General features: G+C 47.0%; 1 protein-coding gene across 2 annotated transcripts in view; it reads right to left on the reverse strand.

Annotated features, from left to right (window-relative positions):
• COPG2 (COPI coat complex subunit gamma 2) overlaps window positions 1-20,125 on the reverse strand; it is a 31,874-nt gene that overhangs the window by 4,337 nt on the left and 7,412 nt on the right. The window contains exons 6-22 of one of the 2 annotated variants that reach the window (XM_054399892.1): window positions 19,700-19,775; window positions 18,611-18,703; window positions 17,819-17,905; window positions 15,804-15,961; window positions 14,061-14,194; window positions 13,223-13,290; window positions 12,266-12,454; window positions 10,185-10,280; window positions 8,803-9,046; window positions 7,772-7,847; window positions 6,961-7,064; window positions 4,898-5,023; window positions 4,106-4,168; window positions 3,344-3,483; window positions 2,464-2,635; window positions 1,861-1,958; window positions 1,064-1,202 (exon numbers count right to left, since the gene is read on the reverse strand). In XM_054399892.1, coding sequence (XP_054255867.1) covers window positions 1,064-1,202; window positions 1,861-1,958; window positions 2,464-2,635; window positions 3,344-3,483; window positions 4,106-4,168; window positions 4,898-5,023; window positions 6,961-7,064; window positions 7,772-7,847; window positions 8,803-9,046; window positions 10,185-10,280; window positions 12,266-12,454; window positions 13,223-13,290; window positions 14,061-14,194; window positions 15,804-15,961; window positions 17,819-17,905; window positions 18,611-18,703; window positions 19,700-19,775 — 2,063 coding nt within the window. Of the gene's footprint in view, window positions 1-1,063; window positions 1,203-1,860; window positions 1,959-2,463; window positions 2,636-3,343; window positions 3,484-4,105; window positions 4,169-4,871; window positions 5,024-6,960; window positions 7,065-7,771; window positions 7,848-8,802; window positions 9,047-10,184; window positions 10,281-12,265; window positions 12,455-13,222; window positions 13,291-14,060; window positions 14,195-15,803; window positions 15,962-17,818; window positions 17,906-18,610; window positions 18,704-19,699; window positions 19,776-20,125 lie in introns of both variants that reach the window. The other variant, XM_054399893.1, reaches the window with a different exon arrangement.

Here is a 20,125-nt window from a genome sequence, read left to right on the forward strand (position 1 = left end):
GATTGGAGAGTGATGGAAAGTTTAAATGGAAAAGCAATTGGTGAAGCTACAGAGAACTACAAACTACAAAGCATAGTGACAAAGAGTATCCCAATGCGTACAGAACCCCTCACAGAATTCCCAGAGGCTTCCCAATCCTTCCCTTCTTCCCACCTGAGGGTAAACCCAAACCCCCCAGGGCTCTTTCTTCCCTCTCTGCTCCCCTGGGAGATGTCCTCTCTTATCGGGTAATGCCGGGGGAGTGTCCTCAAGGCCTCTTAGGCCTGTCTAGGCCTAATGCCAGGAGGAGAATGGAGGCGGGGGGGGGCAGTCTCAGACCTGGCCAGCCTGAGACTTGCCTAGCAGCGGGAGGGGGAAGAAAGAGCCCTGGGGGGTTTGGGTTTACCCTCAGGTGGGAAGAAGGGAAGGATTGGGAAGCCTCTGGGAATTCTGTGAGGGGTTCTGTACGCTTTAGGATACTCTTTGTCACTATGCTTTGTAGTTTGTAGTTCTCTGTAGCTTCACCAATTGCTTTTTCATTTAAACTTTCCATCACTCTCCAATCCGTTTGTGTGAGTCTCATTCTTTTGTCCCTTTCGGGGCAAGAGACGATCTGTCTGGCCCCAAACCAGCACAGATGTTAAACAGCACCGGACCCAGGAAAGACCTCTGAGGAACTCCACTTGTCACCTGAACATGGAGCCATTGACCACAATTCTTTGGGTGCAACCATCTAACCAGTTCCTTATCCACTGAGTGGTCCATCCATCAAGTCCATGCCTCTCCATTTTAGAGACAAGGATGTCATGCAGGAGAGTGTCAAGTGCTTTGCACAAGCCCAGGCAGATGATGTTGGTTGCTCTTCCTGTATCTACCAGAGCTGTAACTGTTGTAGAAGCCCACCAGATCCCTCAGACACAATTTGCCCTTTGTGAAGCTATGTTGGCTGTCACTGATCACCTCATCGGTTTAATGCCCAAGGTGGTCTTAGGTTGATGGTTGGACTCTATCTTAGAGGTCTTTTCCAACTGAAACAATTCTATGATTCTGTGATTTACCAGTAAACAAGAAGAGATCATCTCACCTTCAATGGTCTTAATGGAACTAATTGTAAAGGTTTCTTCTTTCTCAAAGTCATCTCCCACTTCTTCCCAGGCAGCTGCGAAGTTGGGCTTTAAAACCTTCTGAATATGATCAGACACAGTCACCTCCAAGTCTTCCAACTGACAGAAAAGCAAGGGAGATGTTCAGCTGCCAGTTACAGATACAATCCTAATCTTAGAAAGAGCAAAAGAGAGCAGCCAAGACAACTCTGGCTTTCATTTCAGGAGAAGCACATAATAATAGCATCCAAAAAGCTCAGAGTATTTATGGTGCTCATCAGGAATGCCTAAAAACATCTGTACAAATCCATCTGTGAGACTAAAGGGGCAAGCATTCTGAAAGCCCATTCTAGCCCTTAGTGGACCTTCTCAGAATCCAGAAGAAGCCTTTCATTCCTCCAAGCCCAGAAGACAGGCACCTTCCTGAGACCAGATTTGTATTTCCATGGTTGATAACATCAACATAATAAAAATGCAAATGCTTGAGGTGAAGAGGAAGGCTGGGCTACAGTTCTAAGAAAAGACCACGGAAGTTCTTCCTTCCTGTCTGTCCCCACCACCTTCATCTGCTGGCTGGTGTTCAACTGCAACATATCTCTGTAAGGCACCAAAATAACTTTTGGCATAAGCAAGCTTTTGGGGAAGGATCTAAGCTACAGTATGTTGGAGATGGTGTTTCACGCAGGTCTGCCTCTGAAACTGTGGACACAATGGCCACCACATGTAGTTAGAATTAGTGACAAGACAACCTAGAAAACCTCCAAAGTCCTAAACTTACCACATATTCATCATCATAACCATCATCTTCTGGCACACCTGTGTTTGGATCACAGTCTCGGACTGCGAATTTCATTGTGCAACTGAATGTACAAGCAACTGGGGAGGAGAGAAAGAGTTGGTGTAGGTTAGTGGTAGGGTTACTTCTGCTTGAGGTCAAGCCCTCCAAAAAGACACCAGAAAATACAGTGGTCATGGCACTTCCCAAATTAATATGAAATATCCCCCCCAGACTTTGAAGTCCAAAAGAGGATCTCAGAGGAGTATGCCAAGTAGAGATGATGGAGTCAGAGCCTGTTCAGCAGTGCCCAGCATCTGGACAAGGGCCAACAGGTGCAAACTTGAACTCAGGAGGTTCCATCTGAATACAAGGAGAAACTTTTTGACTTTGAGGGTGCTGGAGCCCTGGAGCAGGTTTCCCAGAGTGGTTGTGGAGTCTCCTTCTTTAGAGAGACTCCAAACCCACCTGGCCATCGTAATCCTGGACAACCTGCTGTGGGTGCCCCTGCTTTACCAGGGCAGTTGGACTGGATGATCTCCAGAGATCCCTTCCTACCCCCTCAGTGTGCTGGGATTCCATGAACTGCTCCTTGCCAGTAGGTACCTGCAGTGGGGTCATCCTGAGGAATCTGGACAAGGGTGTAACAGATGCCTGGCTGGTTGTAAGCCAGGCTGGGAGCTGGGATGCGGCAGATGACGTCATAAGCATCTGACGGTTCCATCTGCACAGTGACTCTCTCCAGCAGCTGATCATTTAATGTGTTGGTGCAATCAAACTGCAGGAGAGTAAATAAATTAAACAAAACAGGACTTGAACATAGAAGAAAACATTTCTAATTCAGAATTCTTCCCCCAAGAAGACAGAATGCTCCAAAGAGACCTTGCAGAGGCTTTCCAGTACCTGAAGGCCGTCTACAAGAAAGCTGGGGATGGACTTTTTACAAGGGCTTGTGGTGACAGGATGAGGGGGAATGGATTGATGCTAGAAGAGGGGAGATTTAGACTGGAGATTAGGAAGAGATTCTCTACAGTAAGGGACCTGAGACACTGGCACAACTTGCCCTAGGAGGTCATTTATGCCCCCTCCCTGGAGGTGTTCATGGCCATGTTGAATGAGGCCTTGAGCAACCTGGTCTAGTGGAAGGTGTCCTTGCCCACGGCAGGGGAGTTGGAACTAGTTGATCTTCAAGGTCCCTTCCAACCCAAACCATTCTATGAAGCTATGAATTCTACAAATCAGCTACACTCCTTCACGGCATACCAGGGACATTCTGCACCTTTGATCAAGCTGTTCTCCTTGAAAGCTTTTATTTCCAATTTTACCAGAATTCTTAAAAGATGGGAATCTTTTTGATCCTTGAGGCAAGGATCTCTACCTTATAACTCCTCAAGAGGAAAACTGTCCTCTCCAGGGCATAAGGACACTATTTATGCTTCACCCAGGAATCATTAGAAGTACTCTGTCAAAGTTTAACTTCTCTCACCTGGAACACCATGTGGTTTGTGAACACGTGTTTAATGCAACAAACAAAATACTCTGTTTCTGCTTCCGTGAGCTGCACTGGTTCTGAAGACTTGAAGAGCGGACCCAAGCCCTTAAACTCTGGAATGGCTGCCAGTTGTTCTGTGCAGGAAGGAAAAGAAGATAACTGATACTAAGTGATAGCATCCTTCTCTGCCCTTGCCTGATCTATGTCCATCTTCCCAACAGTTCAACACTTTTGAAGAGATTTTATAAGCTGAAGGTGGGTAAACCCTGTCCCAGGTTGCCCAGTCAGGTCATAGATGCTCCATCCCTGGAAACATTCCAGGTCAGGTTGTCTGGGGTTCTGAGCAACCTGTTGTAGGTGCAGATGTCCCTACTGACTGCAGGGGAGTTGGCCTAGTTGACCTTGAAAGTTTCCTTCCAATCCAACCCATTATTTGATTCTCTTCTCACAGGTGCCCAGCAACAGGACAAGGGACAATGGGCACAAAGTAGAATATAAGAAGTTCCACCTAAACATAAAAAAAAATTTCTTTGCTGTGAGTGTGGTGGAGTCCTAGCCCACACTGCCCAGAGAGATTGTAGAGTCTCCTTCTATGAAGAGATTCCAAACCCACCTGGACATTGTGATCCTGAGCAACCTGCTGTGGGTGACCCTGCTTTAACAGGACAGGGTGGGAGAGATGATCCTTCCCAACCCTACTACGTTTGGTTTGTCAGATTCAAGTGCTGGAGACCCACCACTTATCTTCTCTCATACCTTGAAATATATCCTGACGTGATGGAGCAACTTTCTCAGGCTTGCTGGTCACTAGGGCAATCTCTGTCAAGAAGAGCAAAGATGTTGTGTTGTCAACTACACCATGGTGGGGCTTCAAATGCCTTTATTTCTCCACTAAAATCCCTCATCCTGTCATGTTTCATGCATTCTGCTGCAAATCATTGCAAGCCTGGTTCCTCAAACACACTAAAATACCTTCTCTGTGAGGCAATGGAATGGGAAGGGAAGAGAGCAAGGAGGAGAGGGGAGAGCAAGTAGGAGAGGAGAGAATGAGGAGAGAGATGTTTGAGTATTGATAAGGAAATGACATTTTGGCCCAAAACAGCCAGAAGAAAAGCTAGAGGAAAATTGGGATTGTGCAAGGGTTGTGCAAAGTCAGAATTTGTGCAGGAACATGGAAGAAAGCCAGTGACATGACTGAGTACTTCTGGAATGTGTTTTGCCTTTTTTTTTTTTTTCCCCTAACCATCTGTGAACCAATTCTGATTATCTACAAACTCCTCCCTGGTGAGAAGATGAGAAGGAACAACAATGACATTCTTTCTACTGATATTCCTTTGGAAGAAGAGCTGTCTTCTTTTACCTGCAGATAAAAGATAAGGCAGGCTTATTTCTGCAAAGCTAGTGACTCTGGAACCTGTGTGGTGTTCACCTGAGCCACCTCCAGTCCCTGGAGCCCCGACCCTGCCAGGATGGCAATCAGCTTATAGATATCAAGTACCATGATGGCAACCTGGATGCTTACACCTTTGGCTACAGCCTGAGTGTTACCTGCTTTCTGTTCAATGATGGGTGCAGTAGCCAGTGGAACTGTTTTCATATCAAAAGGTTTATCAGAAGGCTCCAGTGTATATTGGTGAAGGGCTTTCTCCATCCCAGGAACAGAGACTGTCAACCCTGTGAAGAAGGATAGGCAGAAAAAAAAATACCAGTTTTAATAGCAGGAATTGTCAGAGACGTGCAGAAACTGTGGCATTCTGGCCTGTATCAGCAATAGTGTGACCAGTAGGACCAGGGAGGTGATTGCCCCCTGTACCAGGCACTGGTGAGGCCATAACTCAAATCCTGGGTTCAGTTTTGGGTTCCTTGCTCCAAGAAGAACATTGAGGGGCTGGAGTGTATTCAGAGAAGGGCAATAAACCTGGAGAACAGGTCTGGTGAGGAGCACCTGCAGGAACTGGGGTTGTTTAGTCTGGAGCAAAGGAGGCTGAGGGGAGACCTTCTGGCTTTTTACAATTCCTTCAAAGGAGTTTGGAGCCAGATGGGGGTTAGTCTCTTCTCCCAAGGAACAAGTGATAGGACAAGAGGAAAGGGCCTCAAGCTGCACCAGGGAAGGTTTAGGTTGGACATTAGAAGAAACTTCATCACTGAAAGGGTTCTCAAACACTGGAACAGGCTCCCCAGAGAGATGGTTGAATCCCCATCCCTGGAGGTGACATCCTCTGAGGGACATGGTTTAGCCCCAAGCTCTTGGTAGTTGCATTTAATGATCTTGAAGGTTTTTTCCAACCAAAATTGTTCTATGACTGTGACAGAGGATTCATAAATTAAGTCTGAAGTTTGTCCCCTGCACTTCTCTGTCTCAGTTACCTCCCTCCTGAGGCATAAACAAGGAAGATTAATTTAAAGAGATCTTCTCTGGAGCCTCTCAGTTGGTTCAGGCTGTAGAGAAAGCCTCCTGTGAGGACTCTACAGTCTATAGCTGCACAGATATGGTCTGGACTAATTAAAAGCTGGTCAAAGCACTTCTATTTCTCAATCAACACACAAAGTGCTTCACGATAATGGAGAGAATAAAACAGTTTGAAGATGGCACAGCAAGCTGCCACTCCAGAGAAAACTGCAGTCAAAACACTTCACTCAAAGTCTGAAATAAATTAAATATTCTACTTGCATGAGCTTTCACCTGCAGACCATAAAATCTCTTTATAACCAATCCTGGCCACCAGATGTGTCATCCTCATCTGGTAATGGAGAAGACCGAGCAAAGGTTAAGAGAATTGTCCCAACTGAAGGAAGAGACAATGATGAAAAAAAAAGCCCAACCCACACCCTTGCTCTACCTCCTAGACAATTCTTTCCAATACACATCCTTCCTGGGGTGCATGAAGAATACTGTGGCCAGCAGGTGAAGGAAGGTTCTCCCCCTCCTCTACTCTGAACTAGTGAGGCCACAGCTGGAGTCCTGGGTCCAGTCCTGGGCTCCCCAGTTCAGAGACTGAGAACTACCGGAGAGGTCAGCAGAGGCTCCAAAGATGCTGAGGGGGCCTGGAGCATCTCTATGAGGAGAAAAGCCTGAGAGCCCTGGGGCTGTTGAGCCTGAAGAAGAGTAGCCTGAGATGGGATCTGCTCAATGCTCAGCAAGAGCTGAAGGGTGGGAGGCAGGAGGATGGGACCAGACTCAGTGGTGCCCTGTGACAGGACAAGGGGCACCAGCTGGAACCCAGGAGATTCCATCAGGAGAAACATCTTGACTTCAAGGGTGGCGGAGCCTTGAAGCAGGCTGCCAAGGTTGTAGAGTCTTCTCTGGAGAGATTCAGAAGCTACCTAAACGTGATACTGGTCAACCTGCTGTGGGTGACCCTGCTTTATCACAGAAGTTGGACTAGATGATTTCCAGATGCTCACCCCATCATTCTGTGATAACTTGCCAAATCTGCCATTCTCAACTAGCACAAGTACTTTGCCTGGGCCAGAAAATCCACATGTTTCTCTTTCTGGTTCTTCTGACCCAAGTTCCATCACAGACAACCACTCTTCTAAGCAGCAAAAGCCCATCCCATCATAAAGAATGTGAAAGAACAGCCTGGACTTCTTTCTCTTCCATCACTGACCATTAAAGATGTAGGCAGCATTCAGTGCTATCTGTCTCTGTTGCAGGACATTCAAGTAGAATGTGGCTCTGTCCCGAACTTCATCATCACTGTCCATCATGCACCTGTTTTGGAGAACAAGAGGACAGCTGTCAGCCAGGTCAGGACATCTTGAGAACTAAAAATGGCACTGCCAAGACTGGACTCAGTGCAATGAGTCTGAGCTCCCTCTGTGGCTCTTATGCCAAAAAGTGTTCACAGGCCACAGCAGCTGAAGTTTCATTTGAGGTCTAAGTGGAAGACACTTCCTGCAGCCATATAGAGGTTGTCTTCTGCCTGAAGCACTTCATGATCTGAATGATCCCTTTCACCACATGGTGTGGATTTACACTATGGTGCTACTCAAGTGTTAAGAATGTGACATTTCTGGTGCAGCCAGTTTAAGGAGGCTGAAGGATCTTACTGAGACCTGTGAAATGGGAACACCTTGGATCACAACTCAACCCCACACAAAAGTTACTCAGCAGTTACATAGAATTAGATTTTCTTGCTTCAGGGGAGGTAGGAAATAGAGCAAATCACTGGTACCCCTTGAGGAATGTTCTCAGGCCAGATTGCTATCAGATGTTTTCACCACCAATCACATCTTTCATTTGCTTATCTTCAGCAGCACTAAGCCAAGAAAGGAAGGGTGGAAGATAGCTATCTCCTGACTCCTTAACTGGGGTCCTGTGAGAACCACAATCTGATCTGATCTGACCTTGTGTCTTCTGTGGAGCCAGTGTCACCAAGAAGCTCAGCACACACAGAGCCAGACTGCACAGCCACTCACCTCTGCAGAAGCACCAAGATGCTTGGAAGAAGATTCTCATTCTGGGCACCAAACTTGGCCAGTGCACTGACAGCAGCTGGAGAAGAAAAGAGGGAGATGTCAGAGGTGCTCAAGGTGCAGCAGGCTTCACAGGGAGGTTGTGGAGTCTCCTCCTCTGGAGACATTCCAAACCTGCCTTGTCATTGCAATCCTGGGCAACATGCTCTGGGTTACCCTGCTTTAGCATGGGGGTTGGACTGGATGATCTCCAGTGCTCCCTTCCAACCCCCACCATGCTGGCATTCTGTGATTTTAACAAGGTCATGTAGTTCAATCCTCCTGTAGTCAGCAGGGACATCTTCAACTAGAGCAGGTTGCTCAGAGTCCCAGAAAACCTGACTTCAAATGTTTCCAGGGATGGGACATCTACCACCTCTCTTGGCAACCTGGGCCAGTGTCTCACCACCCTGAGTAAAATATTTCTTTTTGTCTAGTCTAAATCTAAATCCAAATCCATGTTACCTCCCAAAATGCACATATTCCCTTCCAAAATCAAAATGTTCCCCTCCAAAATCAAATATCCCACTCTTCTCCCCCCAGCTCTTCATAAGACCCCTGGAACAACCATTGCCTCCCACCCCCAAACTGTTTCAGCCTCAAGATCTCCAGCAGAGCTCAGACACAAAATCATTTCAGCATGGAGAACTAAAGACTCCAGGAAGAACTTCTAGTGGCCTTCCAGAACCTGAAGGGGGCCTACAAAGGCTTGTAGTGATAGGAGGAGAGGCAATGGCTTTGAGCTGGAAGAAGGCAGATTTAGACTGGATATTATGAAGAGATTCTTTACAGTGAGGCTGGTCAGACACTGGAACAGGTTGCCCAGGGAGGTTGTGGATACACCCTCCCTGGAGGTGTTCAAGGCCAGGGTGGATGAGGCCTTGAGGTCTAGTGGAAGGTGTTCCTGCCCATGGCAGGGGGCTTGGAACTAGATGATCTAAGGCCCCTTCCAATCCAAGCCACTCTTGAGATTCTGTGATTCAAGATGAACTTACCAGCCCTCACAGCCTCGTTCTCCAGCACCACCCTGTTGAAGATGAAGCGAATGTACTTGGAGGGGGATGGAGTCCTGGGCCCCTCTTTCCCCAGCAGGTGCAGGATCTTGGTGGCCAGGACAGTGTGTTCACAGTCTTCAATGAACTCGCAGAGGTGAGCCAAGCCTGATTCCTTACTCTCAGGGTTCTCCTCAATGATGCTGATTATGCAGTCCACAATGGCTCGCTTGTACTCAAAGCCACCCTGGGAAAGGACAATCAAGGACACTGAGCCACCAGGCAGAGCTCAGGCTGTGGAGCTACTCAATTTCCCTCACGCTTCAATTATTTCTTTCCACTGAGCAAAACAAGCATTTGGACATAAAGAGAAAAGAGTAGGCAAGATGGATGATCTAACAGGGCCTTCCCAGACACTCCTGACACCCAAATGCATCATCATCTGAGCACCTCTTCAGATCAGTTTATGACGTTACAGCTCCTGGCTCAGGACAACCCCACAAATGCTCCAGATTTGGGGAGGAGGAGTGGCTGGGAAGCTGCCCAGCAGAGTAAACCTGGAGGTGTTGGTCAACAGCCAGCTGAAGATGAGCCAGCTTGTGCTCAAGTGGCCAAGAAGGCAAACAGCATCCTGGCCTGGATTAGGAATAGTGGGAGAAGATGACCAGGGAAGTGATTGACCCCCTGTACTCAGCACTGGTGAGGATACACTTTGAATCCTGGGTTCAGTTTTGGGCCCTTCACACCAAGAAGGACATTGAGGTGCTAAAGTGTGTCCAGAGCAGGGCAAAAAGCTGGTGAATGGTCTAGAGCACAGGTCTGGTGAGGAGCAGCTGAGGGAACTGAGGTTGTTCAGCCTGGAGAAAAGGAGGCTGAGGGGAGACCTCACTGCTCTCTGCAAGTCCCTGAAAGGAGATTGGAGCCAGATGGGTGTTGGTCTCTTTTGCCTAATAACAAGTGACAGGGCAAGAATAAAAAGATCTCGAGTGCACATTAAGAGGATTAGGTTGGATGTTAGAAAAAACTTCTTCCCTGAAAGGGCTCTCAAACACTGGAACAGGCTCCCCAAAGAGGTGGTCAGATCCCCATCCCTGGAGGTGTTCAAAAGAGGCAGAGATGTGGTGCTGAGGGACATACTTTAGCACCAACCTTCTTAGAGAACGGTTGAACTTGATGACCTTAAAGGTCTTTTCCAACCAAAACCATCCTGTGATCCTCATCTATTTCATCAGCACATTTCAGATAGGTTCAACCCACGAGATAAACAAGGTCTTGCTCATCAGTCAGGCCCCATCACTGCTGTGTACCCACAGACAGAAGAGACCCTCCAAACTATCTACCAGAGCTATCTGCCAACAACTAAACAGAGCAAGTTTCCCACGTACATCATCCCTGAGCATATTGGAGAGGAAGGTCATCATCACGCTGTGTTTCCGAGGGTACTTCTGGCACAAAGCACTGATAGCTTGGACTACCACCACCTGCAGAAGAGAAGGACATTTGTCACCTGCATTTATTGTTCTATACCAAACTGTGGCAGTTTGGGCTGGGAGCCCCCTGCCACTGCTGCATGAGATACACCTCTGGTCTCCTGGGTGCCCACCCAACAGGGGTGGACACAGGAAACGACGTATTTCTACCCATAAATCCTGTGCCCTATAAGGCCATCTGCAAAGTCATTCTCTTCCTCTTTCTTCCCTCTCTGCTCCCATGGGAGATGTCCTCTCTTATCGGGTAATGCTGGGGGAGTATCTCAGGCCTCTTAGGCCTGACTAGGCCTAATGCCAGGAGGAGAATGGAGGCGGGGGGGCAATCTCAGACCTGGCCAGTCTGAGACTTGCCTAGCAGTGGGAGGGGGGGAAGGAAGAGCCCTGAGGGATTGGGTAGATCCTCAGGTGGGAGGAAGGGAGGATTGGGAAGCTTTTAGGAATTCTGTGAGGGGTTTTGTATGCTTTAGGATGTTCTTTTCCACTATGCTTTGTAGTTTCTCTGTAGCTTCACCAATTGCTTTTCCATTTAAACTTTCCATCACTCTCCAATCCGTTTGCGTGTGTCATTCTTTTGTAACTCTCGGGGCAAGAGATGTTCTGGCTGGCCTCAAACCAGCACACAAACACAGGCTTCTCACTCTCTCAAGCTGTCATCTGGATGGATTCAATTGATGTACAAGGACAAAACCAAGGGGAGGACTGTCAGAAGGGGTGTTAAGAACCCTCCCTCAGCATGCTGCAAGGGCTGGCTCATGCTAGGGGGGACTTTGTTTAGGATGGACAATGTTACTCCTAAGGCTTCCTCACCTTCCTTCTGCCTGATCTTGACCCAATTCTGACTCAACTGGTTGAATCTTGTCATTAAAACTTGTTGCTATTTTAAACTCACATGGTACTTACTTCCTTTTCTCATCAAAACACTGTAAAAAAGACCACTGTACACTCATGGACATTGACTTTGAGGAGCAGGGAATGTCTCTACAAGGCAACTCCAGGGAGTAAAAGATGGGTGCAAGTGAACTACCATCCTTAACTGCATTATTACCTGAGTTCAGTGACCAAACTTCACAAGTTAGGTAGAAATTTAGAGTTCACACCATTTTTTCACTGTGTGAAGGGATGCTTCCTCCCTGGAGGTGTTCAAGGTCAGGCTGGATGAGGCCTTGAGTGACCTGGCCTAGTGGAAGGTGTCACTGTCAATGCCAGGGGGTTGGAACTAGATGATCTTGAATGTCCCTTCCAACTCAAACTGTTCTATGAATCAGACTGGAGTGGTATCAACTTGCAGGGCATTGGAACAGGCTACCCAGGGAGATGGTGGAGTCACCATGCCTGGAGGTGTTCAAAAAACAAGCAGATGTGGAACTCTGGGCCATGGTCTAGTGATCATGGAGGTGTTGGGTAGAAGGTTGGACCTGATGATCCTACAGGTCTTTTCCAAACCTGGAAGTGTTGAAAGCCAGGCTGGGTGGAGCCTTGATCAACCTGATCTAGTTGAAGATACCCCTGCCTGTGGCAGGGGGCTTGGAAATAGATGACCTTTAAGGTCCCTTCCAAACCATTCTATGATTCTATGACTTTTTCTTCTTGTCCTAACCTTGAGTCAGAAGTTGCAGCAACTGGATGTACTTCCAAGGGAGTAAGACCATGTAGTCAGATGCATCCCATGGATTTATACATGGGGAACATCAGAAACTTCACAATATGCCTCAAACACACAGATTTAGTCTATATAAGAGCAGGATACTGCACAGCAGCCAGAAATCCACCAAACAACATTCATCCTTTCTTGGGAGTGGTGGAGGGAATGACACAGCATATTTAAGTTGGAAAGCAAAGGCCTACAACAGAATTTCAAGCTGGCTTTGCTCTATCGAAGCCTTTGAAAGATTAACAAAGGGGTAAAAAAACTTCATAAAAACAAGAATGGGAGAAAAACCTGCAGCTGGAAAGAGCAGAGGCCTCCAATGCCACACCTTAAACTCATCTGATATTTCTGACACGAAGGAAGAGATCTGTTTCATGAGCCTGTCTACACTGCTCTCACTGCCTGTCTTCAGCAGGGTGGTGATGGCCAGGGTAGCGATGCTGCGGTTGGAGTCAGTGATGAGGTTTTCCAGGTCCAGGTTGCAGGCAGTGACTGCAGAAGGATGTTTCATGGCCACCTGTAAGGGAAGCAATTAAAAAATTATATGAGGGCAAAACCATCCCACAACTCAAAGCTTTTCATCATCGAATTGGTTAGGTTGGGAAACACCTTTAAGATCAAGTTCAATCCTTAAGCTGATGCTGCCAGGGCACCATTAAACTATGTCCCTCAACATCACATCTCCATGGCTTTGAAAGCCCTCCTGGGATGGGGACTTCACCACTGCCCTGGGCAGTCTGTTCCAGGCTTTGACAGCCCTTGTAGGGAAGAAATTTTTCATTGTGTCCAACCTAAACCTCCCCTGGTGCAACTTGAGGCCATTTCCTCTTGTTCTATTACTTGTTCCTTGGGAGAAGACCATAGAATCACAGTATCCCAGGTTGGACAGGACCCCAAGGATCATCTGGACCAACAGGAGGAAAGCAGGGAGTGGGAGAAGGGGAATGCAGGGAGAGGGAGAAGGGGAAGGCAGAGAAGACACTTCCTAATCATGTTTTCTGAGGTCTTTAACATCTGGGATTCTGATTCCTTACAGCTGAGAGCCTGTGACTTACCAAACTACAGCTTGTGGTTCAGAAACGAGCAAGCATAGCTTGAGTGGAGAAAAGATTTGTCCCACCAGGAGATCTGGCATGGAAAAAGCCAGTTCTCCAGCACAGAGCATTGCCAAACACAGTGATCACAAGAGCAGCTGCTCTGCTTTAGGGCAACACACCATTAGGAACTGAACTCTGGGTTGCTTTGATGCTCAGGTTGATCTTCAGAAGGTTTGGGAAGCACTCACTTTATTAAGGGTCCGTACGGCTGCATATCTCAAGACTGGTTTGGGAGAACTACAGAAAAGCTGCAGCACTGAAAATAAAATGAAAAAAAAGATCGTAAGAAGCAAATCACAATAAAATGTTACCAAGTAGGGACTGTTTAATAAAAACTGGCTCCCAGTTCTGCAACTCTCAGTGCCTGTAATGTCTGGGGAGCAGAAGGTGAGAGCCCTCATGACCTTACCAGGTGAGGAATGGGACAATTGTCTTGTGCCAGCACTTTGGCATAGAGAGGTGCAAATAGCTTAGGCAGAATTCACAGCAGAAAACCAGATATGGCCTCCTTCAGAGAAAGGGAATGGAGAGGAAGGTGTCATGTATCCACACTCAATGGCCTGCTGCTAAATATTCCTGTACCTCTATCCATAATTTATTAATAGCTTCACAGATGAGTTAAAAATAACCTCCTGGGTTTCATCTGCAATCAACAAAATGTGGTTTTTATAGTCACATGTGGCACATCAAGTTCTCCTCTACCTTCCCTTCCACCCTGATTTCCTGCAGCAGGACAAAGGCAAGTATCGTGAGTGGCCTGGGCTCAGTGAACTGGGGCTTCCTAGCCAGACCAAGTCTGCAGTGCTTCTTCCAGGCTTTTGTTAGTTTATTTTTAAGAAACTCACCTAAAGAAACCTGTGATCACCCTGTGCCACCTCTCATGTCTGTTCTGGATGAAATGGGAAAAGGGATCAATATGTTTGGGGTTCAAAAGTCCCCTAACCAGGGGACAATCAGAAAATTCAGGATTTCTTTACCACCCTTTCTCTCAGCTGCAGAAGTGGTAGAAAGGAGTCTCTCACCAACCTGAGACAGCTGGTGCCAGCTCCCTGGCAGTGCAGTTTGGGAGGTGGATGATGGCAGAAGCAGCTTCATAAATAACCATCTCGTGCTTATTCCGCAGGCAGCTCTCAATGAAGTCAAAGAGTGGACTTTCATGGCTGCAAGGAGAAGACATTTCACACTGTGAGGCTGACTTACCTAGCAACTACTGAGAACTTGGCAGAAAGCTTGTGCCTCAGCTTTCATGGTTCCTACGCCACCACACTGCTCGACTCCTAACTGAGCTCTAAGTTGCTATTGACAATCTGTTCATCTTTATGTTATCTTCTTTGAGCTACAACTGCTGCGTTCTACACAAAAAATACTTTACTATTCATAATGGATTCATTTACTATAAATCACAGACATGGACCTGTTGGAGGGGGTCCAGAGGAGACCACAGCAATGATGGGCTGGAAGCCCTCTGCTGTGAGGCCATGCTGAGAGAGTTGGGGTTGTGCAGCCTGGAGAAGGCTCCAGGGAGACATTCTGGTGGCTTTTCCAGATTTAGAGGGGCTGAGAAGAAAACTGGGGACAAAATTTTGAGCAGGGCCTGTTGTGACAGCACAAGGGGTGATGGCTTTAAACTAAAAGATATAAATTAGATAGAAGGAAGACATTTCTGATGCTGAGGGTGGCGAGACCCTGTCCCAGGTTGTCCAGAGAGGTGGCAGATGACCCATTGGTGGAACCTTTCCAGGTCAGGTTGTCTGGGGCTCTCAGCAACCTATTCTAGTTGCAGATGTCCCTGTTTAGTGCAGAGGGGTTGGACTAGACGACCTTGAAAGGTCCCTTCCAATCCAAACCACTCTGTGATTCTATGATTTTAAAACTAAAAACCATCTGCACTGATAACAGAATTTCATCAGGAGGTTCCTCAGGTAACTTTACCCTCCTTTGCTAGCATGAGAGATCATAGAATCATTTTGTTTGGAAAAGACCTTCAAGATCATTAAATGCAACCATTCTCTAACTCTGCCAAGGCCGGTGCTAAACCATGTCCCTTGGTACCACATCTCCACCTCTTTTAAACACCTCCAGGGCTAGGCAATCAACCACCTCCCTGGGGAGCCTGTTCCAGTGTTTGAGAATGCTTTCAGTGAAGAAGTTTCTTCTATTGGCCAACCTAAACCTCCCCTGGTGCAACTTGAAGCCATTTCCTCTTGTCCTATCACTTGTTCCTTGGGAGAAGAGACCAACCCCTACCTGGTTCCAATCTCCTTTCAGGGAGTAGCAGAGAGCCAGGAGGTCTCCCCTCAATGTCCAACATAAAGATCCTTTTCTTTATATCCTCTCCATATGAGCAGATCCTTCTTGCATGTCAAATGCATCTAACTAAAGCACAAAACCTCCCCAGAGACTATTCTTGCAGTTTTATAGGTGGTGTGGTGCCAAAACCAAGAATCTAAACACCATCACACAACTGCCCCAGGTACCACCCCTCAGTTTAGCGTTCTGCTTCTACCTGTGTTCTGCTTTTAACACAACAAGTTGTGTGTGTAAATTTCCACAGCCTTTACAAAATGCACAGCTCCCTGAAGGTGTTCAAGGCCAGGTTGGACGAGGCCTTGAACCACCTGGTCTAGTGGAGGGTGTCCCTGTCAATGCCAAGGGGGTTGGAACTAGATGATCTTCAAGGTCCCTTCCAACCCAAACCATACTATGCATCTATGAATTCCCTGAAAGTATACTTAGTGTTTGTAACTCAGGTGCTTGCCTCTTACTCACCCCTCATCAGATTCCTTCAGGAGCTTGCTGGCAATCCTGATCAGCATGCAGTAGGCAAACTGGGATTTCAGGCCAGATTTGGTGAACTTGTTGAGCATCTTGGAGACAGCAAGGCGATCATTTTTCCTCAGGTGATAGAGCAGCCCCAAGGCATGATACTAGGAGATAGGAAACGTGCAGGTTGTGGACACACACTGCAGCTGGAAAAGCCACTGTCAGACAGAAATGAGGACTAAAAATTTGCTGTTTCTGGTAAAAATACCTTCTAACCTCAAATGATCTGCTTTTCCTGACATGTCATGAACATATGCAGTGTTTTCTTCTCCTTCCCCTTCCTGTCCACCATAAAACAGCCTCAATGTATTTCTGAAGACCAAAAAGAGCCAGGAAGGCTCTCTATGGACTGTTGATCCCCTTCATGCAGGTGCTGACTCCCTTCATAGAGTGAGTTCTGATCTGCTGGAGGGTCAGGAAGTTCTACAGAGGGATCTGTCCAGGAAGGACAAATGGGCTGAGGCCAATTGTATCGGATTCAACAAGGCCAAGTGCTGGGTCCTGCACGTGGATCACAAGAACCTCAGGAATGCTCCAGACTGAAAACTGGTTGGCTGGCCAACAGCAGCTGCAGATGAGCTGGCAGTGTGTTCAGCAGCGTGGCCAAGAAGGCCACAAGCATCCTGGCTTGGATCAGCAATAGGAGGACTAAGACAAGGATTGTCCCCCTGGACTCAGCACTGGTGAGGCCACACATTGAGTCATGTACTCAGTTTTGGGCCCCTCACTCCATTGAGGGGCTGGAGCATGTCCAAAGGAAAATGAAGCTGGTTAAAGGCTGGGAGAACAGGTCTGGTGAGGAGCAGTTGAGGGAACTCTAGTCTAGAGAAGACTGAGGGGAGATCTTCTGGTTCTCTCCAACTCCATGAATGAGGATGGAGCCAGGTGAGGCTTGGTCTGTTCTCCCAAGGAACAAGGGAAAGGGCCTCAAGTTGCACCAGGGGAGGCTTAGGATGGATTTTAGAAAAAAAAAATCTTCTCTGAAAGGGTTCTCAAACTCTGGAAAAGGCTCCAAAGGGAAGTGGTGGATTCCCCATCTCTGGAGGTGTTTAAAAGCCACAGAGATGTGGTGCTGAGGGCCATGGTTTGGCACCAGGGTTGGTAGAGTTAGAGAATGCTTGGATTCCATGATCTTAAAGGTCCATTCTATGATTCCATGAAGTTAGTTTACTCCCTTTTCTCCCCATGAAACATCTAAAAACTTCAAAGGCTTCAGCTTACTCATACTGCCCAACACCACCTGCATTTCTAGTACACCCAACATCCATAATATCCCCAAGGCCTTCAAATGCCAGCTGACCTTGCAAAAAGCCTCCAGGAATTTATGCTGAAAATCCAAAGGAACATTTCTATTCACTTGCCAAGTTGTTTGGGGCTTTTTCTGCCATATGACTGAATCACAAGGCTTAATGAAGCTGCTGACTGGACAAAACCAAAGCTGATTGTAGACTTGTTTCTGGACATTAGTCTGCAACACCAACTGAGCTTACAGAATCCTTTCAGTTGCACAGCTCTGTGGAATATTTGTGCAAAGATTTCACTAACATGGGCATCCTACTGATATTTGGGCAACAGGTAAACTTTCTGAGGGCCTGGAGAAGAGATGCAGGTGTTGTGGGAGGCAGTGCGGTAATTTAAGCTCTCTGAAATTTGAGATTCAAAGCTCTTCTCTAACAATGACTGACAAATGGTCAGTGGCATCCCAGCTTTCAGAAGGTTAGCAGGGAAAGGGAGCAGGACTGCACTAAAAACTCAGCTCCTCTGAATCTTTCACTGGGATTATGGAGAAATTTATCATTTTTTGAAACTCTTGCTTCCACAGTCCCAAATGTGGGTTTCAAAAGAGTAAGAGGAAAAGGAAAACCAGTCACTTTTTGTAAGGTTATCTTAAGAACTCACAGATAACATTAAAACCCTGGAAGGTGTTTTGAGGTTCCTGAAGCAATCACCCTCAAACATACCTGAACCATGATGTTGTCACTGGAAGCTGCTTCTTGAGCTTCATTGATCCACCGCTTGACCACATCGTAACTGATCTTCATCATGTGCTGGAAGAAGCCACAAGTTGAGACCCCAGAGAATAACTAATTGTAGAAGCACAGTGAAGTACCACGAGCCTTGCTGAAAGACTTTGAGACAATTTAGGGCTTTCCCTCATGCTACAGGTATCAAGTAACTGCCAAATACAAAGTTTGTGTGAAGAAAAGGCACTCAGAGAGGTTTTGGTTATGTTCATACTAGGAAAATCCACCTGCCTGTGGTCAGTCCAGCAGGAAGACTCAGCTGTGAGCATCAGTACAGCTTTGTTTGCACCCTCAGGGTCCTAACAGGGTCTATTCCATCTCATCAGCTGGACTTTCTACCTCCTGCTCTGCCCTTTTGGTTTACCAATGCAGTCTCTTGAACCCACACACCTATAAACCAGTGTTTTTCTTACATCACAGTCTCAAACTACCATGTTTTTGCTTTTATTCTTCCCTTTAATAAAAATATCAGCCTACCAAGACGTTTTCCAGCTTTTTCTCCTAAATAAGGAGAAATACAATAAACAACTTATTGTGTTTGAGAGAAGACAGAGTCTGCTTGAGACAAAGGAAACTCCACAGCTTTTTATTTATTTTCCAGTGAGGTGATGAAGAGGAATCACCTCAAAGGAAAAGGAGATGAAGAAAGAACAAAAACAAAGGCCAGGTGGAGCTGCAAATGCAACAACTGAACTTCCCAGGCACAATACAATGCACAGCTTTACTTACTAAGGAGGACACCAGTGCAGAACTAGACACACTGGGGACTTTGTCCACAATGGCTTGCTTCATGTATCTCTCAATGGCTTGTAACATCGTACCCTGTGAAAGGGAAAAAGGAAAGGGGTGATCCACTGGAGCTCAAAAGCAGTGTGAGGCAAAAATATCCACACAGAGCATTCAAGACACTCTCAGAAAAAGTCTTAGGCTAATTCTGAGAATGCAGAGCTCTGCAGGGAGACCTGAGTATCATCTGCCCAGTGCTGAAGGTTCAGTGACATGAGGTAAACTGGAGTTAAACCCAGTTCACGACTGGTCACAAGTGGAGTTCTCCAAGGCTTGGTACTGGGGCCAGTTCTCTTTAATGAATCACCTGGATAAGGGGATGCAGGCACCCTCAGCAAGCTTGCAGGTGACATTAAGCTGGCTGGAAATGCTGTTCTGCTGGAGGGTCAAAAGGCTCTACAGAGGGATCTGGCCATGCTGGATCACAACCACCCCAGGAATGTGGGTCACAACAACCCCAGGAAGGCTCCAGGCTTGGGGCAGAGTGGCTGGAAACTGCCTGGTGCAAAAGGACTTGGGGAGGTTGGTCAACAGCTAGCTGAAGGTTAGCCAGTGTGTGGCCAAAATGGCCAACATCATCCTGGCTCGGATCACACATACTGTGGCCAGCAGGATCAGGGCAGGGATTGTCCCCCTGTACTTGCCACTGGTGAGGCCACACCTCAAATTTTGGGATCAGTTTGGGGCCTCTCACTCCAATGTCCAAGAAGGACATTAAGGTGTTAGAGCATGTCCAGAGAAAGGCAACAAAGCTGGTGAAGTGTCTGGAGAACCTCTGAAAAGCAGCTGAGGGAACTGGGGTTATTTAGTCTGGAGAAACGGAGGCTCAAAAACCAATTTCTTGCCTTCTAACTTGGTGTTTACTGTGCTACAGCTCCACAGAGGTCCTCACATCTGCAGGGGGCTTCAGAGCAGCCCTCCCTAAAGCAGAAACTCCATCACTACTACAGGAGCACACCCTGCTTCTACTTCTCCATTCCAGACACCCTCATCAATCATCTCTCCCCCCACAGGAATGAGGCCTGTACTTACATCAGTGATCCTGCACAGTGCTCTGATGGCTGGGCCTCGGTACACATCTTCCTTCCCTGTCATGTCTTTGGTCAAACTAAAATGGTCAAAACCCACCTTGTTAATGCCTCTTGAACATCACAACGACTTGATCTTTTTTGTGCTATCCACCTCAACTCATTCAGCTGCTCTCCCAGCTGTCATCTCATCACTGCTGATGTTATTAGCAGTTAATTAACAACATCAGGCAGAAATAACGTCTTAATTATTAACTGATTATTAGCAACAGATTCTGTGGAAATCATAGAATCATGGAATGGTTTGGGTTGGAAGAGACCTTACAGATCACCTAGTCCAACCCCCTTGTTATCGGCAGGGACACCTCCCACTAGACCAGACTGCTCAAGGCCTCATCCAACCTGGCCTTAAACACCTCCAGGGAGGGGA

Source organism: Indicator indicator, chromosome 3 (assembly GCF_027791375.1).
Source record: "Indicator indicator isolate 239-I01 chromosome 3, UM_Iind_1.1, whole genome shotgun sequence".
NCBI lineage: Eukaryota > Metazoa > Chordata > Aves > Piciformes > Indicatoridae > Indicator > Indicator indicator.